The 27,838-nt window shown below is 45.2% G+C and overlaps 1 protein-coding gene across 2 annotated transcripts; it reads left to right on the top strand.

The window, feature by feature from the left end:
- Positions 1-1,257: 1,257 nt before the first annotated feature.
- On the top strand, positions 1,258-25,945 carry Cnmd (chondromodulin). Of its 2 annotated transcripts, none has more exons than XM_087586641.1 (7): positions 1,258-1,508; positions 1,907-2,050; positions 7,457-7,597; positions 13,244-13,354; positions 17,871-18,024; positions 21,430-21,596; positions 25,459-25,944. In XM_087586641.1, the coding sequence occupies exons 1-7, from the start codon at positions 1,437-1,439 to the stop codon at positions 25,669-25,671; spliced, it is 1,002 nt and encodes a 333-aa protein (XP_087442767.1). In that variant the 5' UTR covers positions 1,258-1,436; the 3' UTR covers positions 25,672-25,944.
- The last annotated feature ends 1,893 nt before the right edge of the window (positions 25,946-27,838 follow it).

The following is a 27,838-nucleotide window of genomic DNA, read 5'->3' as shown; positions in this document are numbered from 1 at the left end:
CCACCCCCAACATCCCTACCACCCCCTGGCTTCTGCAACTCTCATAGCCCTGGGAGGTCTGAAACCATCACCCAGGAGTCAGCAGGTGCTTTCAGCTCTGCCATGACAGAGGCGGTCGTCCATTGTCTGCCCACGGCGCCTCACATCCATGTTCTCACCAGAAGAGCCACCTCTCCACAAAAGTATGCCTTTCTTGATCCTCAAACACTCCCCTGCTGCAGTCCCTCTGCTCAGAAAACTTCATCTCCTCCCAAGAAACAGCCCCTCCATCACCTCTCAGCAGAGAATCCTGAAACAACTAAACCTCCCAGTGTGAACTGAGGAACCCTGGCTCCAAATGAAGTAGGTACCACGAGAGAAGACACATTCTTGAAAGGTGAGGAGGAAGAAATTAGGGGTAGGGACGTGCCTCAAAGGACCACCCAAAACCTGGAGCATTGGCCAATACCTGTGATCCCCGCACTCCAGAGCTGGTATGAGGAGAATTAAAAGTTTAAGGTCATTCTCGGCTACATAGGGAGTTCTGGGTTATCCTGAGCTACATGACACTATCAACAACAAGAAAGCAAACTATCTTCTCTGTTCACTTAATGGAGCTATTTACTCTTATATATGCAAGTGATATGTAACTATGTTTTATTTGTTCCTTTGGTCATACCCAATCAGTGTTTGGGAGAAGCATTTCCCACTGTTCCTGTTTTTCTATGGACTTAACTATAGGCATTTCGATCGTTCCAGGCTCCCCATTCCCTCTGCTTCAGACCCTCTCTGCTTCTGCCTCAGTGTTGCGGCAATTAAACCCCTCCCTTGAAGAATCCAATGGCAAAAGGCTGTCTCCAAGACTCTGCTCCATGCTCTAGTTCCAGGAGAGCCCAGCAGTTTCCACCTCCAGTGGAAACCCAAGTGGAAAGGTGTCTTAAGATTGGCACTTGAGATAGGTCCCCTGTCTCCTGTCATACTCCCCTTTCAACCCACTTCCATGGGCTTCAAGAAATAGCCTCCAACCAGTGTCCCAGCAAATCTCTAAGAAATCCTGGCAAGCTAGTAATTGGGGGTGCAGGTGGGGTTCCAAGACTCGACATCCCTTATATACTCAAACATATCTGGATGTAACTTTGGGGCTTTGGACTGGGGTGAGTGAGGAAAGGGCACGTCTGTCTGAGAACACAGGATAAGCAGAGCAGGCTGCTCCAGGGTGGAGGGAAAAGGGAGGGGAGAGGTGAGGTGCTGGAAGGGGTGGGGACAGAAGGGCTGGCCAGAGCAGGACACTGCTGCTGCTGCTGCTGCTGCTGCTGCTGCTGCTGCTGCTGCTGCTGCTGCTGCTGCTACTGCTGCCGCTGTGTGCAGGGGGCATTCACTGTAGGGACAACGGGACAGTTGGGACAGTTAGGACAGCAAGACGGGACCTTTGAGTATCTTTTTCTCCGTCTTCAGTCATGACAGAGAACTCGGACAAAGTTCCTATCACCATGGTAGGACCTGAAGACGTTGAGTTTTGCAGTCCCCCGGTGAGTACCTCCTGGGTCCCCAAGACTGATGTGGAGTGAGTCCAGACACAGGGACCGGGGCTGCGTGTGAGTGCCAGATCCACTTCTGGAATCAGGTATTTGTGCTGTTGGATGTGTGGTGATGAGGGAATCAAATGAGAATGCCCAGTGTGTGGATGGAGTGGCAGGGTGCACAGGACCCACCATAGGTGTGGAGGGGACCTCTTGTGACAGCAGAAGGTGCAGGGCTGAGGGGCTAGGGGCCCTACCTAGGGGAGAGTCTGCTATGCCTGAGGAAGCAGCCTCTGAGTGTGCTTGGGGCCAAGGCTCCCTACTCCAATCCTCACAGTTCCCCGGGGACACGACACAGGGATGGCGAGTGTGGTGGTGCGGTAACCAGTCCATCTCCTGCCCTGCAGGCATATGCCACTGTGACCGTGAAGCCCTCCGGGAGCCCTACACGGCTGCTCAAGGTGGGAGCTGTGGTTCTCATTTCTGGCGCGGTGCTGCTGCTCTTCGGGGCCATTGGGGCCTTCTACTTCTGGAAGGGAAATGACAATCACGTAAGTTCAAAGAGTGGTTCCAGTGGGGATGCAAGGGCCGCCAGGTGCCAGGGTGGCCGAACCCCTAGGTGGATCCAGAGCGCCGGGCGGCCAGTGGGCACAGCCTGCTGCTTCCTTTGGTCCCCTTCGTGGGTCTAGCCCAAAGTGGGTAAAGCACACAGGGTAGGCAAGCTCAGGATTTCTAGGACGAGAACAGAAACTGAGACTGTTCCAGAACGCCTTGGACACCGTGGGAAAGTCACTCTACCATCACAGACTAACGCAGCTACCAGGCAGTTGTGAGGCAGTGGGTGGGGCACGCGGCCTCTCTGAACTTCTTATCCAGAAAGCAAGAAATGAAAGTAAATGACCCTTAATGCCTGTCCCAGCTGAGGAGAGCTAATCGATTTAAATAGGACAAAGGGTAGAAGGAATATTCAGACCCACAGCTGAGGGAAAATATCCAGAAAGTTCTCCTGTCTGTGACCTATTTATTCACTCTCCCTTTTCTGGGTTAAAACAAAAAGTCAGACTTCCTTAGAGGTAACAAATCTCTTTTAAGAATCAGTGCGGTCACCTATGATTTAATGGCAAATGTCTCACTAACTACTCTCCTCCCTTTATCTGCCCATTGCGATTAAGGCTCGATAGACTCTCTCAAGGAGTATAAAAACTGCTTCTGTCTGAACTGGGCAGAGTTCCAGTGTGTTCTCCAAATACCTGACTGTGTCCACCTATGTAAAAGGGGGCATTTTATCTTGATGACCACTGCCACACCGGGTATAAGCTTATTTCAGCTCATGAAAAAGAATTCCATCTCCAGGGCGCACACAAAGGGCTCTTTCTTAATCACTGTCCTCCAAGGATCGCTGACTGCCTCTTTTCCTCCTCTCCCACCATGAAATTCAAAGCATGAACAAATTCCAGTACTTAGAGAAATGGTGCTGAGAGCAATTCAGCCATTTTACACATCACATCTTCTGCAGTCACTGCATAATTTGTATTTTTAACTCAAATGCCTAACGTAGATAACCACGCCACTTAGCACGGAGTCTGTTTTAGAGACTATATCAAATTTACAAGCATCAGTTTGTAAGATCAGAATTGCGCTGTATTTTCTGTGGATTTGAAAAGTGCCTTAATGTATTTGTATTTTAAATATAGACGCTGGTCCGGATGCTTGTATATGAAAGCGCAGAGTGTGAACATGAGAGTGATTTTAATGTCTCCATTAGTAGCAGGGTTGAGATTGTCACCCTTTGGGAAATGGGATGGCGTTAGAATGTAAATACCATCTTCTAGAGAACAAAATCTCCATGATGAAAGTAATTTGAAGACAGAAATAGCTTTGCTTTTTAAGGTTTTTTGTTTTGTTTTGTTTTGTTTTGGGTTTTTTTTTTTTTTTTGGTAAATATTTTGGCCATGAAAGCAATACCATTTGGCACTTAATTAAAGACAAATATGGCTAGCTGACTTCCTTAGAGGTAACAAATCTCTTTTAAGAATGAACCATCACCCTGAAGAAGTGAGTTCCCTCTCTTCATATCTTTCATTTTCCTGCAAGATGTTTGGTTTAAGAGAGCAGTATTAAATTCTAAGAATATGGAGGAATAGTAAATCACATTTTATTGCGAACAATCAAAGTTATTGCTATTTCCTACACAGACAAGAGAATGAAGAAAATCATGGCATTCTTCTTTTTCTGGAAAAAATTGTCTAATGCTGTTCTATATTATTTAAGTCTGGCAAACAAATCACAAAATTTGAAGTAGAGTGCACTCGGCCCTGCCTATGCTATGCACATTCATGGATCTGCTGTCTTTGAATATAACTCTAAATCACCCAAACACGCCATAGTCACAAAAAGGTAAGTGTGTCTATCACACAGGGACGAGCATCGAGCTAATGGACTCCCCATTCTCTGGAGAGTTCCGTGCCTGGGCTCTCTGCATTCGTTCACAAAGGAGAACCAGCTGTAAAGTTCTCGCCTCTCCCTTTCATATGGCTCAGTCCCCAAGGACAAGTCTGCTCACATTTAGCTGGAGGGTTACCAAGCACAGGGTCCTAATAATGAGGGGATCACTGACGGAGCTCAAATACTGAGGCCATTTTTCATCCACGTTATTGTAAATGGAACAAGGCATTGAGATCTGGGAAATTCCCATCGGTGCCGGACAACTGACAACTCTACAGGTTCAGTGAGGGGAGGAGACCGTTGCTTGGGGCCTTGTTCATAGATTAATTTTTCTAGACATTTTCCCAAACATTATGTAATTAATCTTATAGAACCGAGGCCTTATTAAAAACTCATTAGCAAATATCCTTGGCTGTAAAAGGCACCATATTGAGCAGAATTTTGGCAAATAATAAACTTCGTTGTACTCAGTGAGAAATAGCCTTAGGTGCCAACAGCTCCCTGGGCTTAGAGAAGATAACGTGATTGCCTCTCCAGCAACTCAGCCTCCTGCCCTGCTCAGAGCCCAGAGCTTTGGAAACTGCACACTGCCTTCCTCCCTCCCCTACTCCTACCCTACCCTTCCAAGAGGGCACAGGCTTTTCCTGCAACCACCAGCATGGACATGCCAGGCAGGCCAACTCTATCCAAAGGATGCAAGCTATAGCTAAGGAAGCTTCTTCTGAGGAGAAAGGTGCAACTGTTGGAACGTGAAATTAGGCCAGGAAGGGTCAAAGCCAGCCTGGGACATAGTATGATAAACTATGATATGTATGGGGCAGGGAGATAAAGAGGAACCAGCCAAAAAGAATTTCTATTGGCTAAATTCTTTTTCTTTTCTTTTTTTATTTTTAAGATTCATGTATTTATTTTATGTATGAGCACACTGTCGCCGTCTTCAGACACACCAGAAGAGGGCGCCAGATTCCGTTACAGATGGTTGTGAGCCACCATGTGGTTACTGGGAATTGAACTTAGGACCTCTGGTAGAGCAGGCAGTGCTCTTAACCGCTGAGACATCTCTCCAGCCCAATGGTTAAATTCTTTTTTTTTTTTTCTTTTCTTTTTTTCGGAGCTGGGGACCGAACCCAGGGCCTTGCGCTTGCTAGGCAAGTGCTCTACCGCTGAGCTAAATCCCCAACCCCCAATGGTTAAATTCTTAAATGCTGCACTGCCTTAGTTTGCTGTCCTCTGACTGCAGGACAACCATGCCAGGAAGAAACTCACAGGCCAAGGTTCCTCGAACAGTCGCGGCTAGCCCATGTGTACAATGGCTGCTCTGAGCTCCCAGGGCAGAACAGAGCCTGCTTTCTCAGCTGGTATGCAGAAAGGCCTGGTTTTAGCCAAAAACAAAAAACAAAACTTCAGACTTCTATAACTAGGCTGCTTCTGAGGGAGAAGGTGGAACAGGCCGCTGGGCTCTGCTCCATCTCTGTTAAGTCTGAATCCTACGGGGTGGCCCCGCAGTGAGGGTGACTTAGCGAACTGGAGGCGGCTGGGTTCCTGGAAGGAGGCAGGAGGGCACGGACGGACATGCTGGAGTGGTGCCCATATTTCTTCTCTTGCTAAAGGAAGCCGGGTACGGGGGAAGAAGGGTAGGAGTGACAGAGCCATTTCCACATCTCTGATGATAAAATAGTGCTCTGCGAGTCTAGTACTAATGAGTTTTCTCCGAGTAATGATCCTGTAACAACGGCTACGTTTTCTAGTGTTTATCCAGGAGTAATAGTCACTCTTCATAATGAGGGAGGAAAGTCAGACTGGAATAAAATCACAGCTCTTTGCAGTGCTGAGTGGCTGACCTGGCATGAGACAGAAACTTCGTCATCGTTTCTCAGCCTTTCCCCTGTGAAGGCTTGCACATGTGTACTTGTGCGTGACCACACATGTGCTTTCTATGTTAGGCAGACAATAGATAATGGATGATTCATGAAGACAGATAGCTACCTAAAGTCCTTAAAAGAAAGAAAGAAGAGAAACCCTGGCTCCAGTCTAGCAGGGCAGCAGAATGCTCGACAGCAGCAGTGTGTGAATTATTTTTAACCTATTGTAGTGAGTGATAAGCTGTCCAAAAACAGAAAGTCCTTTGGATAATTTCATAGTGGTAGATTTTTGTTTTTGTTTTATCTGTCGTCTTCTTCGTCGTCGTCTTCTTCTTCTTCTTCTTCTTCTTCTTCTTCTTCTTCTTCTTCTTCTTCTCCTCCTCCTCCTCCTCCTCCTCCTCCTTCTTCTTCTTCCTTCCCTTCCCCCTCACCCTCCTCTCCCCCTCTCCCTTCCACCTCCCCTCTCCCTTCCTCCCTCCCCCTCTCCCTTCCTCCCTGCCCCTCTCCCTTCCTCCTCTTCCTCCTCTTCCTCCTCTTCCTCCTCTTCCTCCTCTTCCTCCTCTTCCTCCTCTTCCTCCTCTTCCTCCTCTTCCTCCTCTTCCTCCTCTTCCTCCTCTTCCTCTTCCTCTTCCTCTTCCTCTTCTTCTTCTTCTTCTTCTTCTTCTTCTTCTTTTTCTCCTTCTTCTTCTTCTTCTTCTTCTTCTTCTTCTTCTTCTTCTTCTTCTTCTTCTTCTTCTTCTTCTTCTTCTTCTTCTTCTTCTTCTTCTTCTTCCCCTTTTGAGGAATAGTTTCCCTACGTAACCATTGCTATCCTAGAGTTTGCTATGTAGACCATGCTGGCCTTGAACGTACAGAAATCTGCCTGCCTCTGCCTCTGCCTCCCAAGTGCTGTTGTATATAAGACAGCTCCAAGCACTGTCTGTAATCCTTACCATATGCTACCGCACACATCTAACCTTGACTGGTGAATTTCAAAAGTCATTCTTCAAGCAAAGATGCCACTGTCCCAGCCAAATGCCTTCCCATCCGTCTGTGGGTGGTTCTCCGTCCAGCTACGATAGAATTAAACTTTAGAAAACCAAGCACTGATTCTCAGCCCCCGACCTCACAGGCTTTGGTTTAAGTGGTCCAGATATGGTACCTGGGGCATCAATCTTCATCTGCTCCTGATGTGTAGCCAGGATCCAAGCCCTCTCTTTAAGTAGCTATCAAATGCTACCAAAGAGTTTACTTAGTAAGTATTTGAAAACAATCGGGCTGAGGAGATGGCTCCTTTGCTAAAGTGCTTGCCCTGCAGCCTTCAGGAACTGAACCCACACTGTAAACCTATCACGAGGAGACCAAGACAGGCTTGCGGGCCAGCCAGTCTACTTGAATCGGTCAGTTCCAGGTTCAGTGAGACACAATGTCTCAAAAATAAGATGAAGGACATTAACACACAGAGAGAGGGGGCAGGGGGGAAAATCACTGTATTAACTTACTGGTGTATGAATAGAGTCCTCAAATACAAGTATTACTATTAATTTACTATTAATGCTGTTTTCACCGATCTGTGAAAATGGTGGAACCCACCTCAGTCTGTGGCTCTAAAGATCAGTCCCAAATTGCTTGAAGAAAGAGCACAGCGGAGGTTCTTCTGTTCCCCTCCAGATTTACAACGTCCATTACACCATGAGTATCAATGGGAGACTACAAGACGCGTCCATGGAGATAGATGCTGCCAACAACTTGGAGACCTTTAAAATGGGAAGCGGAGCGGAGGAAGCGATTGAAGTTAATGATTTCCAAAATGTAAGTACATTTCACACATTTACAGAGGCTAACGGGCAAAGCCCTGGCCTTTCCAGCTGGGGGAGCAGCGGCTCTCGGTAGTTACTGTTCTTTACAGCAGCCTCTGTGCGAGCAACCCACCTGCATGTGTAGCTTCTGCTCCTTGAGAAAGCGTCTTGCTTTGTCCTCCATCTCCTTGCAAGGAAGGCGAATACAGAAAATAACAAAGCCCGTTGTGTGCAGTAGGCACAGCTGTCAGGAAGGATATCACTTGAGCCCAGGAGTTTGAAGCAGCCCGAGCAACACGAGATCCCCATCTTCAAGCTTAAAAAAAAAGTTCAGAAGTGAGTTTACCTCTAGAAAATAAAAGATATATGGACTTAGAAGTCAAAATTAAAGCTCAAATAGGAAAATATAACGAACGTCATTGAGGACAGACTCTTCTTGAAATTGCACAGTCTTCAAGAAGGGCTGGTGAGAACCATGTCATTCCGAGTGATATTCTCTAACTTGGTATTTAGAGTGCTCAAAGAGTCTTCAACCACAGCAAGAGCAAAACTTTGGATTTCTAGAGAATAGAGACATTTTAATCACTGGGCGCTTTGTGGATAGTAGATTCTACGTCCATATTTTTCTAATTTCCATTTAATCCAGAAAATAAGCGTGTTTTCTGGCAAGGCCTATCACAAAAGAAACATTTGAATCCCCCTTTTGTTTTGAGCAAAATTTAATCTTCAGGCAATTTGAGACCCTGGGCTCTTTGTTGATACTTCAGTGTGCATCTGCCAACAGAAGTGTCACGGGCTACATTACCCGTTGGCTGACAAAATCTTACTCTCTTCTGTGATGAGGGAGAAGCAATAGTATTTGGGTTCTTCTGCTAAATCTGCAGTAGGCGAAGCTTCATACTGAAGGAGGGCTCTTGAAAATAATGTCTCTTCTGATGGTTCATCGGTCTACAAACATCTCATCAACCCATCCTCCGATTTCTGAGAAAAAAACCAATGAAGCTTTTCATTTACATGAAAGCACTTCTCTGGTGGGAACCAAAACACGCTTTACGAGTCCTTTTGAATTCCCAGCAGATGCTAGCATTAGTGCTCTGAGATGCTGACGAAGCCTGGCTGTGTTCACAGAGGGCCCTGACCTGGGGACAGGCTCTGCAGCCCTGAGTGTGCCCAGCTGCACTTTGTGTGGTCATCACATTGCAAATGGTTCTGGTCTGTGCTCAAGGATAATTTCTCTGGACCTATTAAATGCTTTTACTGCAAAACCCAGGACAGGGCAAAACATTTTTTCTCTGTACCACTCAATATAAACTAATAAAATGTGGCTCCTCTGTTCACATCATTCAATCCAGAACAAAATTGAATACCTGTGATGTGCCGTAATGTCAAAATATGCAAAGGGGGTTGTGAGGATGAATTACAAAAGGCCCCTCGCTCCGGGGAGGTTGATGTGTCAAGAATATCCTCTGAAAATATTTTAATCCCAAACCTATATATCTGTTTTATAATCCTTTGCTTCTTTCTAATAATGGTATTGATTGTGTTTTGTTCTCATAGACGAACAGAGCCACAAATATTTCATAAACTGATCAATTCTCTTTGATAGCTTCTACATTTCTCTAAGTCAGAACTGGTGAGTGGAACATTTTTTTGATGGATGGATCGTACCTGCTATGGGTTTAAACAAGCCTGGCCTTTTGAAAAGACATGAATCAGACTCTGTGGTCATCTTCTATTACTTTTGCCTCTATTTTAAACCATCAGTCAAACGCAGGAAGTGTTGATTGAGGCTCACCGTATGGAAGGATGGCGCTAAGCACAAGGGATGGAAGATGATGGACATTTATCCTTCAAGGACCTTCTGGTCCAGTCTAGAAGAAAGACATGCACACAGAAAAGGCTTGAGGTCAGTCCAGAAATGTGTCATGAGAAGCTACGGGCAAAGTGTGCTCCTCACGCAAAGGCGTCCCTGCCCATTAGAGGCTTTGCACAGACACGGCAGAAGGGACGACACTGTAAATTGAATAATCTTCTGAGGAATGATTTGTGGTGCTGAGAACTGAACCAAGGGGCTTTCTTATGCTACTATGCACCCTTCCACCCAGCTATAGCCCTTTGGGGAAATAGCCTGAACTTTAACAGGAAGAACTAGAAAGGATACCTCAAAAGGATCTACAGCCCCCTTCCAGTGCACTCAACTAGGGCAAGGATGGGGCTGGAGACCGATGGAAATGCAGGTGGGGCTAGATCATGACAGAGAACAGACAGTGTAAAAGAAAGGAGCACTGCAAAAACCAGTGCCCCAAACTTTGTTCCCTGAGACATAAGCAAACAAGGGTTGAGTCACAGTTCGTGATTTGTATTCTAAAAGATTATACCCTGACAAGCATCCACGCTGTTGACCAAAGCCAAGTTCTTCAGACCCAAAGCCATATTTCAGTAACAAAAACCATGAGTAGAAACTAAGAGGAGACTGCAGTGGTAAGCACCTATGGCTATTCTTGGTTTTCAGAAAACAACTCTTTTAATATGTGGATATTTGAAGTTTGTGATTTAAAAGCTAGAGGGGGGAAAACGACAGCATGAACCTACCTTGAAAGTAGGTAGGTTATTGATTTCGAAGATCGATATAACCCTCAACTGTAATGTAAAGGAACAATAAAATGAGGGTAATTTATTATGAAATATGGATTTCATATGTACATGCTCCGCCAGATGCATTAGCGGACATTAATAAAGTCAAGTGCATCCACTGGTTGTTCGAAGACTGTCAGTGCCACACCTGCAGCGCAGATGGTCACAAGTATGCTTTGACCGTTAAATGCTATGCGTTTTTCTCAGACAGTAGGCACCAGTGCCGATGCCTTGACCGGCATGGCTCTGCATGCCTGCCAACCCAGAACTTGGGGAGCAGAAATAGGGTTGTGAGCTTGAGACAAATCTAAAATTCTGTCTCAAAAATAAAGCAAAACTAATTTACTTCAAGTTCTAAGTAGCTGTTCATAAGAAATTGACTGCTGTGAGCTACGTTCAGTCACTGTATGTTTACCTGGAAGATGAAAATGGCACCCTGTGCCAGGCAAGTGCCACAAGCAGCTGTGATTCCTAAGACACAGGACAGTTGGTTCTTCAAGACTCCAGGGCTCTATGAGACCTACCCCCCAAAAATCAGAATATCTCAATCTTTGTACCAGACTCTTCCAAAGGTTTCTAACGTGCCTGTTGGGGACAAGACTCCCGTCCCTCCTTGAGGTCCTCCCTAGGTGATATCATATGGCTCTTTGGATGAACAAAATGTTAGATTATTTTGTTGTTGTTGTTGTTGTTGTTGTTGTTGTTGTTGTTGTTGTTTTCTTCTTTAAATCTTCCTGTGTTGCCTTTGTTAGCAAGTGTCCTCATTATCATGGCTTCTAGGGCCCAGTTTGTTGGAGGAGAGATTTGCTTGACTTTCTTTTTCTTCTCCATCTGTTTAATCTCTTAATATATACGCCCGCTTGTGGATTTGCAGCTAGACTGTATGGTGAAGTGTGAATTCCCTTCCACTGGTCCCATCCCATGGGCTGTCAGCAACCTCTGCAGTGTGTGGACTGTGAGAAGCAACACTACACGTGGACTTTGTATCTGCAGTAGGATCTACTCTCTCCACACATACTGGAATGACGCACGCTTTCCTCCTGACACATCTCATGGTCAGAGAGCATGCGTGTTTGGGGCTAGAAAACATACTATATAAGGGGGCAGTGATCTCTCTCCCTCCCTTCTTTTTTAAGCTACAAGTCCTAGATTTACATGCAGGATAGGAGCAGCATAACTGTGGGAAGTAGCGTAGTAGACACCAGTGGTTCTCAAGCTGCATCCCTAAGGTACCAGCAGGACAACCTCCAAGGGCTTGATGAAAATAACAAACTTAAGCATACTGAACCAGAAATCTTCCCCCTGGGCTTGGAATCCAACCCTCTGAGTTTTGTCCCAATGACTCTGATACGAACAAATGTTTCTGAGTTCCAAGTACAGGGGAAACTTGGGCTGAAAGACGATTATGATCATTTAAAAACTACTCTGCAAAGTTCCCTTTACCCTAAGCTGCTGGGCCTCAATTCTAGCTGTCCATCATTGACATCTGGTGGTTTAATACTCATAGATCAAGGGCTACTATCAGTGCAATGAGAATCTCTTGGGATAGTCCAGGTTCTGTTTTTAGGTTGGTTGTGTTTGTTTTTTGACAACATCTCGTGTATCTCAGACTGGTCCACATACTCACTGTATAACCAAGGATGACCTTACACTTTCAGTCTTCCTGCCTCCACCTCCCTGGTGCTGTACTACAAAGTCAGTTATATCAACCATGTTCTTAAAACCTCTCCATGGGACTTTGGTTCCCAAAGCAGACCTCCGTCAGGCCATGCCTCTTCTCTGTCGAGGAGTTGGGTTGAGAGAAACAAAGTGAGAGGGTTATAACCTGTAGGCCTTAAGCTACAAGTCCTAGATTTACATGCAGGGAAGGAGCAGCAGAACTTTGGGAAGTAGCCTGGCAGATGTCAATGGTTCTCAAGCATGAACAAGTGGCCTGCTGTACGACCAAGCAGGCCTCAAAGCAAAGACTGGGCCATGCAGGAAGACTCAACTTCCCCACCCATTCTAAGTCTGTAACCTGACTCTGTATGTTTCATGTCCTGAGAGTGAATATGGTAGATTCCTGTGATTCTCCTGCAGCATGACATTTGGTTAACTTCATTCTCCATTTAAGAATCCTGAGCCCATAGCACTGGATTTGTGAAGTCTTAGTGACGTCATCCAGTACAGCCTTGTCCTACACTGATCTCAACACAACGGGAGGTTGTCGAGGTTCAGACATGTGGTGGAATCTACATTATTAGGCATAAATGTTATGACCTTTTGGAATATTTAGATCACCTATTCATCATGAAATGACATCAGCCAAGTCAAGTAAACACTCCTGGGACAGAATGTGCAGTTCCCTCTCACATCCTCTTCAGGTGAGAGCAGTGCCCAGCTGTCAACTCAGAAGGAGCTCTGTGCCAATGTGTCTCTTAAGGCTGGTCCCCAGCCAGGAGGAAACACTGTTTATATCTCAGAGGGGACAAAACAAAGCATCAAGTCCTCTGGTAAGGTTTAGCTCCTGGTGCTGTGTAAAGTTTTTCTGTTTACGTCAGACTCAGTGACTTGGGAAAGCTCAGAATTAAGGGAATTCATTAATTTGGCCAACATGCACATGCATACTTCAGACACTGATCTCGAGAATTTTATAACTGAGAACCATAGACTAAGTGCCAAATGAAAGATGAAGCTTAAGAAAAGTCAGAGACAGGGAACTCACCCAGGCCACCAGCTAAGAAAGGGCTGCACGGATGGAGGGGCAATTCCTGAGCTCTGTACACACTGGGGTAACCAACAAGAGCTATGTGGCTATCATCACCCCTCCTGGGCATGGTCTCTATCCTCCCTGCCATTCCTAGCCTTTTCACCAGCACTATTTTTCTCTGTGACCCTTATTTCTACCTGAATTTTTATTTTCTTCTTATTGGAAAACAATACTAAAGATAAAGTCCATGGCAGCCAGTATTTTATCTTACATTTACCTCTACACATAATGGACCGAGTGAATAAGTGGATAAACAAATAAACTTTTATCTCATAGGGCATCACTGGGATCCGTTTTGCTGGAGGAGAGAAGTGCTACATCAAAGCACAGGTGAAGGCTCGCATCCCTGAGGTCAGCACTGGGACCAAGCAGAGCATCTCTGAACTGGTGGGTACCAACACACACGACAGACAGAAGACACTGGAGACCTTTCTCCTTGGCAGGTTCATGACTACAACCTAAGTTTTGTTTCTTCTCTACTAGAAGAACTTATCTATACTGCTGGCTCCAGGCCGTCTCTCTGATGTGGTGCAACATATTTAAGGGTTTGGGAAAGCATGTTTTAAAGTGCATTAGTTGTGATAACTCAGTGAGGAAAGCCACTGGCTGCCAAGTATTACTCCAGAAATTTGAGAGAGAAAAAACAGTCCCGCCATTTTGAGCCAAATTTGAAGCAAGCTTTAATTAAATACCAGCCAGGTTGATGGACTCTGGCCAGGTCCACATTTTACAGAGGCTTAAAAAGGCAAACCCCACAGTTCACTGTATTTCCCATCAGGTCCGATCAGGGGCAAGCATACATCCCTCGTATTATTTCTTGCCTACATACCTTCCGCCTACATTCAGTCAAGCACATCCAATACAAAAATCAAACAAACAAACAAAAAACCCAACTTGTTTAGGGGAGCAAAAACATGTGACTTGAGCAAGTGGGGCTTACAGATTAATTCTGGCTCCTACACAAGCCTGACAATCTGAGCTGGATCTCTAGAACCCACATGGTAGAAAGAACAAACCGGCTCTTTCAAATTGTTCTCCAACTTCCACCTGTGTGCTGTAGCTACACACACAGACACACACAAACACACAGACATACAGACATACACTCAGAGACACACACACTCACACAGACAACACACACACACATACAGACATACACTCAGAGACACACACACAGACAACACACACACACACACAGACATACACTCAGAGACACACACACACTCACACAGACAACACACACACACATACAGACATACACTCAGAGACACACACACACAAATACATAAACAAACAAACAAACAAACATAAAAATACCTAAAAGCATTAGTGATTTGGTACTTAGGTAGTCCTTATTTACCCAATGTTAAGTGGCTATCGGATCAGTGATTAGAAGTTCAAAATAAAATAAAAAGACCACAAGGTAAAATCTTCATAAAAAAGAGACTTCAAGGAGGCCCCTAGCCTCAGCCCCACAAAATGTGGGAATTCTTCCCAAATGTCCTGGATAGTTGGTCACCCAGAAGGTGGGTTAGAGCACTCTTCCCATGGATGTTTCATCCAACCCTGAGCTGAGATGCTCCCCACAGTTCTTCCCTTTGGTTCAAGTCAGGTTAAATGAAGCTATACGAACCTTGTAAATTGTATTTCTTAAAGCAAGAAATTGGATCAAAAGCCTTTCCAGCAGGGCCAAAACTATAGCACTAAGATATACCTTCATAATTTTTTTCTTAATTGCAGGGTCTCCTTAAGTCAGACAGGGTCAAAGTTAGCCTTGAAAGCTTGGAGTAGAGTAGAACTCACTACCTAGCCCATGCTGACCTCAAACTCTACACATTTAAAAACCATAATTCTTCCATTTGTTTCTAGTTTCCATTTGCCTTTAAGCCTGGCACTTTGTTGGTTTTGTATTACTGGCAATTGAACTTAAGTCCTCACACATGTAGGTAATCATTCCACGAGCTGTAGACCAGCCCTAAACCTGATTTTTAAAACTGTGTTTTATGATTACACAGAGTCCTAGAGACACACTTAATAATGATGCTCCCTATCTTACACTTTTACAGTAGTCACAACCATGAGCCGTCTCTTATCTGAGCTGTGGCAGGGATAGTGGGAGAAAAACAGACCCGTGAGCCATAAAAAAACAAAAACCAAAACTGTAGATCCAAAAGCCAGCGCTGCCACCTGCTGTGAATGTGGCTGTAACTTGAACCTCACTTCTGTCCCCTTCCAACTGCTACATACACATTGTGCCCACAGCCTCAGAACCTACTAGAAGGTGAATGGGAAGGCGGTTGCTCATAATTGCTAATTTTATTATGATCGTCTCTGAGCCTTCTGTATCCCTGAGAGAGAAGTAAAGGGAGCCACAGATCCCTCGGGGCCACTGAAGGAAAGGGTGCCTAGAAACCACCTAATTGTTTGTTCCCAGGCGAGCAGCAGCAGGTGACATCTCAAAGCAGAACAAAACACAAGCTACAAACATGCCCGGAGGCTTTGTAAGGGGGCTGGGAAGTCCTGATACTTCTCATGGACACCCAGTTACCCCAAGTTCCCTCTGTAAGGTGGCCTCTGGACCTTCAGACCCCATGTTCTGCTTGTTCTCCCTGTGCTCAGTGCAAACGCCCAGAGGACAGCCTATACACTGGGTGGGAAGCGCCTCTGCTGTAGCCCTGGGCTTCTCTTCACTGTACAGTGTTCACTGATGCTGTGCTGCCAATACACGGCTTATGAGCTCAGCCTCTCTCCTGCCCACCCCAGAGTACCTGGCTCTGAACATGACTTTATAGTATACCACCTTACACCACCACCTCTCTTTCTCTCTCTCTCTCTCTCTCTCTCTCTCTCTCTCTCTCTCTGTGTGTGTGTGTGTGTGTGTGTGTGTGTGTAGGCTTCTGTGGAGGTAACAGGATAACCTTGGAAGTTGGTTGTGGCTTCTCTCCTTCTACTATGTGGGGCCTGGAGATTGAATTAGGTCACCGGGCTTACCCACTGAGCCATTGTATTGGCTTTAATTATTTTCCGCTCAAATGTAAAACAGTACTTTGATACTATAGAAAAATTGATAAGTCAGTCCGCGGTGGCACATGCTTTGAATCCCAAGGCTTGGGAGGCAGAGGCAGGCTGATGTCTCCGTTTGAGTCCAACCTCATCTGTAGAGCTAATTCTAGGACAGCCAGGGTCACACGGAGAAACCCCGTCTCAGAAGAGATAAATTCTCAGAAGAGATAAATACGTGAAGGTGTAAGAAGAGCAGTAGAATAGCATAACGCCATGATCTTGAAGGAACAAATGCTAATAGTTTGATGAACTTTGTGTCTTCGTGTCTGTGATAATCTTTTCAGAGATGAAACTAGACTATTGCAAAATTCTTATTTTCACGTTAGTTTTAAATGTGGGTTATAGTGTATGAATGGTAAATCACCACGTTTGTCCTTTTTTTAGGCAGGGTCTCATTACATAGACCTGGCTATTGTGGAACTCACAATACATACATAGATACATACGTGTGTGTGTGTGTGTGTGTGTGTGTGTGTGTGTGTGTGTGTGTGTCAGATTGGCCTTTAACACACAAAAATCGGCTTGTCTGACGCCTCCCAAGTACTCAGATTAAAGGCACAAGTCATGCCCACTTATGACTCTACTTTTGAGAGTCTTTTTGGTCAAATATTTCAGGTACCCTCAATTTCAGATAATAATACCTGAAAATAATTATTCAAGTGTGGCAAATCTTTTGTATTCCAATCTTTACACTTGATTCTGAGACCGGAGCAGACTGTCTTGTGCTTCTGTTGTTTACCGCATGCATGATAGATCCTCTCATAGATAAAAATCAATGCAGAAAGTACAGTGGGGTCAATTTGCCGTGCTCACAGCCTGCGTGCTCCCAGACTGACAACATCCCTGGCTCGCAGGGTGCGAATGTGTGTCATCCCGAGCACCTCCTCCTCTTCTCCACACCCTTCAGGCTGTGGCGGGACAGATTTATGAACCACTTGCTCTCATAAATTTTTCAACAGTTTTGTATAACTTTAAAGGACTACTGTGCTCAAAGAGCAGTCATTTCCTGGATGGAGCCATTTGATTTAAGGTAAATAACTGGATTACCTGGGTGTTACCTTCCTCCAATAACTCTAAGCTGTTTAATGTTAACCATGCCCCTGAGGGAGAAAGCACGAATGAAGTGATGCTTTTACTGTGGTGAGGAAAAAAAACACATTTTAATTTCTCCAACCTACTGCAAAGTAATAAATACATGAAAGGAACGACTTGGCAAAAAAATAAATTTGTCTCCTGGGTTATCAAACCATCCTCAGTATCTTTCTGTAGAAGGAAATCCGGGGCTTAGCTTTGAAATCTCAGTAGTGTGCTTGATGTGAGAAACATCTGAGATAAGTTTTGTTATAGCTAGGAACAGGAGAAATGGTTTATGTTAAATAACACTTTGAACTGGAGACATTAAAGAACCAATCACTTGCTTTTCTCCATTGTTGTTTGGAAGCTGGGGAACGAAAAAAAAAAAAAAAAAGACTTTTCACTTCAAATGGAGGGTTCCTCTGTCCTTTATCGGATTTCAGGGTCTGTTCAATCACTTTTCCTCAAACACATCTTTGATCGAAAACATCAGATTAACCTAAATCTCAAAGTTGGTATCAAGTAATTTTCACTTCGACTCTCAACACTTCTATTCACACCTTACAGCTGTCTAGAAGCAGGGTGTTGGGAGGTGTGCTGGGTACTGAGGACACTAAAGATCGGAGCCCTACTGCGCCCACTCATCGTGTGTGCACACTCAGAACCCTCCCTGAGTTTACACGAAGCAAAGTAACCCTTCGGTGGCTCGACTCTGCAAGCAGCGTGCACTACCCTCCTCTGTTCACATGGCTTTTCGCGTTTACAGGAAGGCAAGATCATGCCAGTCAAATATGAAGAGAATTCTCTGATTTGGGTGGCCGTGGACCAGCCTGTGAAGGACAACAGCTTCCTGAGTTCTAAAATCCTCGAATTCTGTGGCGACCTGCCTATTTTCTGGCTTAAGCCCATGTATCCGAAAGGTAAAGTTAATTTACATCTTGAAACAGGGCTTCCTGTCTTCAGGGCTCTTGGGAGCCCCCTCCACTGACCTGAGCGTGGTAGGACAAATAGAGTAGCTTGGGATGTTTGTCTCAGAGTCTTGGTAATCAGCAGGAGAGATATAAGAGAAGGAAAATGATGGGGGTGGGGGTGGGGTGGGGTGGGAGTGGGGCGCGCTCCGCAGCATGGAAGGGAAGGCACAGCAGGGTTAACAGGAGGCAGGGCAGGAAGACAGAGCACTTGCTCCTAGCTGTGGTGTTTATTTATGACACCCCTGCTTCTTCCTGTACTGCCCCTTAATCTCAGTTGTTCGCACCTTCCAATTTTACATTTCTTTATTCTCAAAGCACAGCATCAGGGGACTAAGAAGCTGTCATGCTGTCGATGGTTTATTATATTCGAACCCAGAATTATGGGACAGCCAAAAGCTGCTGTGGGTATAGGCTGAGATTCCTCATGTTCAAGGCTGGAGCAGCCGCTTCCAAACACAGAGAAAATAAGTGCAGGGTCCCCTCAGTGTCAGGCAGGAGCACACACCTCTGAGCCATTTCTGGGTGACAAAGGCCAGGTGATCCCAGCAGGCCTCACCGTCTCTCCTCCCCAAAGGGCCTTCCACTTCATTTCTAGTGCGGTCAACACACTGGTCTCCCCAAGGCCTGCTTTGTAGCTGTGGCTCAGGTGAAGAGAGAGGCTTCTCTCCTTGCACAAATGAGATAGGCTGTTTTCAGAAAAGTTTCATTGAATAGTAGGAGACAGCAATGAGGAAATGGACAAAATGTGGGCGTTAAACCCGTCGGCTCGTCAGGATACTGTTCAGAAGAGAAAGAACAGTTACCTGAAAAAAAACAGAAGCAGTTCTGTGGCTGGAGGGTAGGGATGGTTGTACAGCAGCACCGGTAAATGAGCTTAATGCCCTGAACTCTACAAATAAACCTCGCTAAAAACGGGCAAGGCCTGGTAGGAAGCAGTGCTTGCTAATCCAGGCACTAGGAAGGCTGAGGCAGGAGGACCAGCTGAAGGCTGATCTCGGCTACACAGTGAGCAAGGCGAGCCTGTGTCATACGCTACCTTGTCTATTGCCGTGCTTGCTTTACCACAATCAAAACAACAGCCTCCCAGGCGTAGCAAGTATAGATTTCTGATTCTACCATGACTGTTCACAAGTCTCATCTTGCTCTAAAACCTGGAGAAGCAGGAGTCATTGCACGCCTGCCGTCTCTGTCCGTGCATCCCCATCTCATGGCCACATCCTACTTTTCAATCCCCACTACTGTCACCTAAGTGAGGCCTCTTTGCTGTCTACCACCCAGAGCCATTATCCTTTCCATGCACGGACTAGAATCTCCCACACTACCATACAAAGCTCTCCCTGGTCTCAAGACAAGCCTCAGAGCTCCCTTGAGTTCATCCCCTCACTCGTTTACAAAGTGTAATTTACAAAATAGCAGGAAGGGCTGTCCTACACCAGGTAACTTGTTCTAGGCGAGGGACACAGGGAATGCCATGGAAAACAGTCGATACTCTCAGAGTTTCCTGTTGCAGGGCTGGGAAGACAGCTCGGTGGATAAGGACCAGTGGTCAGCCAGGAGTCTAACTGTGAGCCCGGGTCCTAGTAAGAGATGGATATGAAAAGAAAACACAAAAACAAAAGACAAGGTAGATGGCTCCTGAGGAACAACACCTGAGGTTAACTAAGCAATGACCCAGACATACACGAAATAGCTAGACTGTGTATTAGTAAAAGGAGATTTTTGGAAGCTACCTATAGCTTCAAATCTTAGTTCTCAAAAATAACATTTGTATGCCAACATCCTTAGGTGTGGTTTTTCCTTAAAAAAAAAAAAGAAAAGATTTATTTATTTATTCATTTTATGTATGTGGGTACGCTGTCACTGTCCTCAGACACACCAGAAACGGGCATCAGGTCCCATTACAGATGGTTGTGGGCCACCATGTGATTGCTGGGAATTGAACTCAGGACCTTGGGAATAGAGAGCAGTCAGTGCTCTTAACCGCTGAGCCACCTCTCCAGCCCAGGTGTGGTTTTAACCAGCCCTATCTCTAGACTATGAATGAAATATTGCTATCTCCATTTTAGACAAAGAAACTAAGGCTCGGGGAGGCTCTTCAGAAAATGCTACACTGCACCTTCCCTATCTGCTTCTCACCCGTCAGCTGCATGGCATGATTCATGCCGAGATGGTTAACTGGAGCGCTGGGTTGGAAGTCAGGGTTCCTATCTAGACCTGGCTGTTACTCAGTCTGTGGTCTTGGCCAACCACTTGGTCTGTACTTTGATGCCCTTATGCCTAAAAATTCTCATTTTTCTATCCCATGAGGTTTGTTTCTTTAAGAATTAACCAAGACAATATCTCATATGAAAATATAAAGCTTTATATCTATATAACAAGCTACTTATTATATAGATATATATGGTACACACACACATATAATATACTCCCACCCCCATATACTCCCAGTCCCCCATACACTCCCACATATACATTTCTAAGTATATGTAAATACACACACACACACACACACACACACACACACACACACACATATATGGCTGCAGGTTACAGCATACCTGATCAACAGTGTTTTCAAAATGTAAATTGAACTGTATGTATAACCCAAAGTCAATAGGTTTCTGGCATGGCGGCCACACCTTAGTCTCCTTTTCACTTACCATTTTGCTCTCTGTAGCATGTTACCTCATCATCCTTGTGCTTACTTATCGGCTCCAAATTCCAGATAGAACATTTACATCCAGGAAAAACACCCAGAAACAACTTTCACACACACACACACATATATGACTGCAGGTTACAGCATACCTGATCAACAGTGTTTTCAAAATGTAAATTGAACTGTATGTATAACCCAAAGTCAATAGGTTTCTGGCATGGCGGCCACACCTTAGTCTCCTTTTCACTTACCATTTTGCTCTCTGTAGCATGTTACCTCATCATCCTTGTGCTTACTTATCGGCTCCAAATTCCAGATAGAACATTTACATCCAGGAAAAACACCCAGAAACAACTTTCTGTCCTCTTCTATCAGAAAGTAAATTAGGCTTTCCCACCCACGGCGCTAGCCTATTCTCTGTTTAGAAATAGCTTGCCTGGCCGCTCCTCACTGCAAAGACGGCAGGGGAAATGAGTGCTATTTTATTTGCTGGGTTCCAGGAGTGAAGTGAGGATAAAAGGTGGGGAGGCGGGGCTTGAGAACAGAAGTTTGTCAACCAACTTCCAGCGTCTGCTGCAGTTATGAAATTGAACGGGAGGCTGGGCCATGGCTCATCCCTGCAATCGTCACTAAAACACAGGTCTAATCGCCTTAATTGTTCATGTAAAGGAATTAATTTATAGCAAATTTTACAGAAATCCCAAGAGAGAGAAGAGAAGTAGTGAGAAGCAGTGCTCCCTCTACCACAAGGAGACCACACAGCGAACCTCGAGGCAACGCAGGCCCTGGAAGACTGAGTAACAGAACCAGACCCAGCGTTCAGGATGACGAAGAACCTTTCAACCCTGACAATCCTTACCACGTACGTACCGATATTTTTATGACATGCCCAGACAAATGCATTCCATGTGCTGCTGAAAGGTTATTTCTAAGTGAGCTCTCATCCAAGCATAGACTGCTTCTTCATGTGTTTGGTGCGAAATCAAAGTTGTTTCCCGAGTCATCGGCGGAGGGAGTGTGGGTGGGGGGAGATTGTTGGAGGGTTGTTTGGGTTTTTTTATTTTTTTGTTTTGTTTTTGTTTGTTTTGTTTTGTTTTGGTCAGAGGGGGGAAAATCCATGAAAATAAATATCAGGAATCTGACCATTTAAAAATGTTCCCAAGAATATGCTCTCAAGGCAGCACACAGAATCAAAAGTATTCTCTTTCCCTGCCTGTCTCCACTTTGGCCATCCATTCGGCACATGTTTGTGGATTCCCTGACAGTTCTCAGGCCCTGTGCCCAGAGAGTCAACTGCAGCTTTGGCCCTCAGGGCTCTCAGTCCAGACTGGATAGATTCTCACACAGGTAACGATTCTCTAAGCTACAGTGCTGAAAACTTAGGTCCATAAGAAGGGCACTAAGGTATTAACCCCTCCCCCCAATCTAAAAAATACTTATAACTTACCATTACTACACTTTTCAGAGAAAGAAAACAGAATACGTATTTGTAGCTGGTTTTTAAAATAAAGCATAAGCAGTTTTAAAAAAATACAAAGAAGGGGTTGAGGATTTAGCTCAGTGGTAGAGCGCTTGCCTAGCAAGTACAAGGCCCTGGGTTCGGTCCCCAGCTCTGAAAAAAAGAAAAAAAAATACAAAGAAAATATATAGGGAAGTTGAGCTTCCCAAACCTTCTACCGCAGACATTGTCTCGATAACAGCTTATTAATGACTCTTTGCTCCATGCCTTTGCAGGATTATACACAGAGAAAAACGCACCTGTTCAGCACAGAAATTCCACCCTGCTTTCCAATTAGAAGACAGTATTTGGGAAAGTTCTGTCTCTCTTATACTGCTCCACATTCAGATAGCGGCTTCTAGCCGATTAGCAGCACGCTAATGTAAAGACAGGCATATGCTACACCTTGACCCACTTGGCCTTGGTGGGCATAAAGTCTCTCCCTCCCATTCGATACTGCTAATGCTGTTGTGGTGCCCCTCTAAGTGAGGCGGTCTAGGCGAAGCGGGTTTAGCCCAGAGACACTATGATGTAAGTAGGTCCTTGGCATACATACCAAAGCACAGTCCTGATACGTCTGGGTAGAAAGGAGTTGTAGATTTTACTGGAGGCTACCAAATTGCTTCCCAAAAGACACACCATCTATGTGTCTGTGAGAGGTGACGGACCGTCCTATTTCCGATCAGACTTCCCTGGACACGTGGTAAGGCGAGGCAGGGGCTACTGAACACAAGCCTCATGTACACAAGCCTAAGTACACACCCCAAAACTTATCCATCACCTTTGCCACTCTCTTGCCTTCTGCCTATTTATCACGCCCATCTCTAATTATGTGTAAGGCTGACCATCTGCTCGCGCTAAATCAGTGGTTCTCAACCTGTGGGCCATGACCCCTTTGGGAGTCTAAAGATGTTTTCACAGGGGTCACCCAAGACCACTGTTTATATTATGATTCATACCAGTAGCAAAATTCAGTTATGAAGTAGCAGCAAAAATAATTTTACAGCTGTGGGGGGAGGGGGATGACCACAACATGAGGAACTGTATTGAAGGGTCACAGCATTAGCAAGGTTGAGAACCACGGCACTAAATCCTTTGTGTGTTCTCTCCCCACCCCCAATAGTCCTACACTGCTTCACATATTACAAACGTATTTTCTGGTTTATCATTTTTGACTAATGTATTTTAGAAGGATTTAGAGCAAAAGGTATTCTCCAAATAACCCAAGGCTTATCAGAAAATTCAGAACACCATAGCACTTTATTCCCTAAGCTCAAAGAATAACAAGAAGTATAATCTGAATAAGCAAACAAAATTTAATATAGTTTATTCCCCCAGGTAGCCAGGCTAGATGAATTTGTTCAAGGTCTGAAGCTATCAGGAAGTTTACAGAAGGGCAGGGTGTGACCTGTCTGCCCTGGCTACAGATTTGAGTAATCCACATCCCTTGAAAAACCCCAATTATGTCAACTCTCTCTTTATCATATGCTGAGTTTTAAGCAAAAATAGTTGAAGCATTTTCCTCAAGATCTGTCCTTCATATGCTCCTCTAAGGAAAACCCCTCCAGCGACAACTTAAGATTTCCTCCCAGTTCTGTTAATCCTAATGAGCCTCCCTATGAGGAAACGCCTTCACTAACACTTATACACCCTCCACCCCAGAGAAGTCTGAAATTAATCAGGGGCTGTCTGCTTGTTGTTCTAAATGAGTCTATTTCAAGAGATAAGGGGAAAGTAGCCTGAAAGACTGGTCTGAGGGAATAAGGCAGGCATTCTGAAGATAGCACCAAACACATGCCTCAGACAGTGTGAGGACTGCTGATTCTGTTGGGTGTGACAGCAGCAGTGCGGGTGGCAGTGCAGGTGGCAGTGCAGTTGGCAGTGCAGGTGGCAGTGCAGTTGGCAGTGCAGGTGGCAGTGCAGGGGTAGTGCAGTTGGCAGTGCAGGTGGCAGTGCAAGTGGCAGTGCAGGTGGCAGTGTGGGCAGTGCAGTTGGCAGTGCAGGTGGCAGTGCAGGTGGCAGTGCAGGAGTAGTGCAGGTGGCAGTGCAGTGTAGGTAGGTATTAACCACTCAATCCTTTTAGAAATACTTTTCTTATGACTGAAATGTCATGATACCTTCAATCTTCCTTACATTCACATTGGAAACCCCTTTACAGTACTTCAGAAAAACAAGTAAACTTGACAACAGGTTAACATCTGTCAAACTAAGCCAGTGTACTAATGCTCCACAAAGGTTTTCCCATTTTCAAGAAAATTTTGACTCTCCTCAAATTGACTAGACCTAAAAAACAAAAACAAACAAACAAAAAACCCAACAACAACAAACCAATTCACAGGGCAGAGCCCGATACCTCCAGGACAGGTGTTGAGATTAGATCATCTAAAACTAGGGATTTTACTGACCGTGGTGCTCATAACTATAGTCCCAACATTCAAGAGACTGAAGCAAGGGCTGCTTCGAAATCAAGGCTAACCTGAGCTACATACTGAGTTCAAGACTAACCTGGGCTAGTGTGAGGCCCTGTATCACCCTACCAATGCTCCCAAGTAAATCAGAACAAGGGCTTCTTGCCAGTATATTCAATGCATATTTATACACATGCAGAAACCTGACCCTGTAGGTCATCGAAAAGACAAACCAGATATTAAATCAAGCAGAGGGCAGTACTGTGTCTGTCTAGCAACAAGAGTGGAGTCTTCCTTCATCCATAGGATCGTGTTTGGGAACACCTGGGGCTCTTCTTCCCCGTGTTCTGCTGCTGTTAGGCAGGCAGGGGAGAGCAAATGGCTCGGCTGTGGTCTGGGAGCAGTGGAGCTGGAGTAGAAAGCTAGCCTGTCCCACATCAGTGAGTCTAAAGGAAGGCAGCCGTGTCCACTGCCTGAAACATCTGCGTAGCAGTCAGAATGCTCCTTCTGATCTTAATGGCTCTTTTTTATGTTATTTCAAACAAAGTGGGCCGCTCCTGAGTGACAAGCATGGCTCCTTACAGGCATGGAGGCACTTGAGGATGTCATTAAAACACCACACAACTTTCTGCTGGTGACAGGTTAAGTAGGCGAAGGTTCCTTGATGTCAGAAGGGATTCTGAGTGGTGGCAGGTTACAAGTTTGAAACCTTATAACCGATTGTGCTGATCTCTTGAAGCAGTGAACGCAGAATCCGATTTTAAAATAACATGTGTGCTATACAGGGCAGAAAATAATTGTCTTTCATGTCACAGCAGCAGGAAGGAGAGAGCATGACCTTTGACCCTAGACTGGATCACGAAGGAATCTGCTGTATAGAGTGCAGACGGAGCTACACCCACTGCCAGAAGATCTGCGAACCGCTGGGAGGTTACTACCCGTGGCCTTATAATTACCAAGGGTGTCGCTCAGCCTGCAGAGTGGTCATGCCGTGCAGCTGGTGGGTTGCCCGCATCTTGGGCATGGTGTAAATCCATTTCATCTATCAGCACTGCCAAGCAAGAATTAGCACGAGAGTTGAGAACCAAAGAACCATGCCAAGGGACCGCAAAGTATTTTATACTCAACCTGAATAACGTTATCCTAAACGCTGCAGCAGAACCTTGGTTGTGCACCGCTGTGTGCAAATGTACTGAAAGGGTAGTTTTAAGTCTACAGTTACTATCCCTTTACTATTTGCTTTACCAATAAAGTCTACTGCAAGTCTTTAAAAGCTACTTTTGAAATAAACATGAAGTTATTTACTATTTGTCCCAGATCTGTCATATACTTGAATTCCTTTTAATCAAATCATGACTGAGATCATCTCAGTTCTATTGTTTCTATGGAATTCAAATGTTCTTGACTTCACTGTTCTTCACTGTGTTATTTGCAGTCTTGCAAATGTGTCCAAAGTTCCCAGGAAAAGGAAGGAAGGAAAGAAGGAAGGGAGGGAGGGAGGGAAGGGAAAAGAAACAAACTTCAAACAGAAGGAGGGAAGGGACATAGAATGAAATTCATCTAATGAAATTCATTGCAACCTTCAGTGTGATACCCCATGGAATTAACCTATAGCTCCCCCTGGCAAGTGATTAACAAGGGACACCTTGCAGGTTGGGCCATGCCTTTGATCTCAGCACTCAAGAGGCAGAGACAGACAGATTTCTGAATTTGAAGCTGGTCTGATCTGCAAGCCAGGTGACATAGAGAAACCTCTATCTTGGAAAAGAGAAAAAGTTACCTGTCAGGAAGAAAGCATTAGAATAAAGAACAATGCCCGAGAAGGTAAATGGAACACGTGGAGGTTTTAGTGACATTCTAAAAAGCGTGTCTTTACATTCCTGCTGCCGTGCTCTCAGTAAGCGGTCAGAGCGAGTGGGCTTTACGTGTCTAACACAGATCGGGCTGGCAATGAAATCCAATGACCAGGCAGTGACCATCCTGGAAGCCAGCCTGGTAGAGCCACCTGGCAGGGATGGCTGGGAAGGAGGAGCGTGCTTACTTATGACAGGAAAGTCTTCAGGAACAAGCACGGTTTTCAGAGATTGCAATATTAGATCGGGAGGACACCCAAGTATTTTGTAATTTTGACATTTTAGTTTTGCATCCCATAGTTTGAGAGAGGCATGGGGGGTGGGGGGGGAGAGGGAGAGAGGGAGAGGGAGAGAGGGAGAGGGAGAGAGAGAGAGAGAGAGAGAGAGAGAGAGAGAGAGAGAGAGAGAGAGAAACAGACCCGACTTTCCTGAGAGAAATTTTTACCGAAACAAAATTCTGAGATAGCAGAAAGGTCTTAATGCCAGCAGTCCCCCCTTCTGAACAAGCCTTGCTGTTGTGTGTTTGCCAATTAAAATCTGTATGACATAGAATTTTTAAAGCCTGGCTATCAAATGCTTCCACTTGGTGGGATGAAGAGGATCAGATCGTCACCCAAAGAAAGAACACACGTGTAATGATGTCATGCTGTTCTCAGGCAGAAGCTACAGCCTGCAGTTGAGTTTTTCAAGCTCAATCTTTAAAGTGGCTGCTTTTTATTAACCATGAGCTGTATGATTCCACCCATGCTTGCACACCCGTGGAGCCCCAGAAACTTGCACTGAATTCTAGAAACAAGATCAAAGAGATACAGGCAGTCAGGATTCAAAACCCTGAGAATGGAAGCAATGGCCGGCCTTCTTGGAGAATTCCAACTTGGAAGACCTGACGTAAGCAAGAGCTAGCCCATGAAGTGAGAGGGTGGATAGCCCAGGCAGAGAGAGTATGCTGGGGAGAGGTAAAGAGGTGTGACAGTGGGTGGGACAAATTGGACAGAGAACTTCAGTAGGAAATATCAAGACAGAAAAACATCTAGAGGTTATACCTTACATGACGTCAACTTGCTGGATACAGAAGTGGGAACCAACCAGAGTTAGGTAAGGAGATGGCTGGTTAGATTGTCATGTTAGGCGAAGCACCTGGTGGAGGGCATTGCAGGTCAAAGGGCAGCTAAGCAAGGAGCACAGGTCGTAACAGAAAGGTCAAAGGGCAGCTAAGCAAGGAGCACAGGTCGTAACAGAATGCTGTGTCCTACAAGATGCTTCCTTTTGAATGTTCTGTTGGAAGGAAGTACAAACAGATGGTCACAGAAATGGAGTGCTTACTTTATACAGATGAGGGATCACT

The sequence above is a fragment of the Rattus norvegicus genome, chromosome 15, assembly GCF_021556685.1.
Source record: "Rattus norvegicus strain SHRSP/BbbUtx chromosome 15, alternate assembly SHRSP_T2T, whole genome shotgun sequence".
Lineage (NCBI taxonomy): Eukaryota > Metazoa > Chordata > Mammalia > Rodentia > Muridae > Rattus > Rattus norvegicus.
This window is presented reverse-complemented; position numbering and strand designations above follow the sequence as displayed.

Bases quoted from the DNA above. Each gene is read 5' to 3' on its own strand.
- Cnmd (XM_087586641.1), top strand. From the start codon at position 1,437: ATGACAGAGAACTCGGACAAAGTTCCTATCACCATGGTAGGACCTGAA. The intron at 7,598-13,243 runs GTAAGTACATTT...TTTATCTCATAG, and splicing joins AAGTTAATGATTTCCAAAAT to GGCATCACTGGGATCCGTTT. The intron at 18,025-21,429 runs GTAAAGTTAATT...CAAATTTTACAG, and splicing joins TAAGCCCATGTATCCGAAAG to AAATCCCAAGAGAGAGAAGA.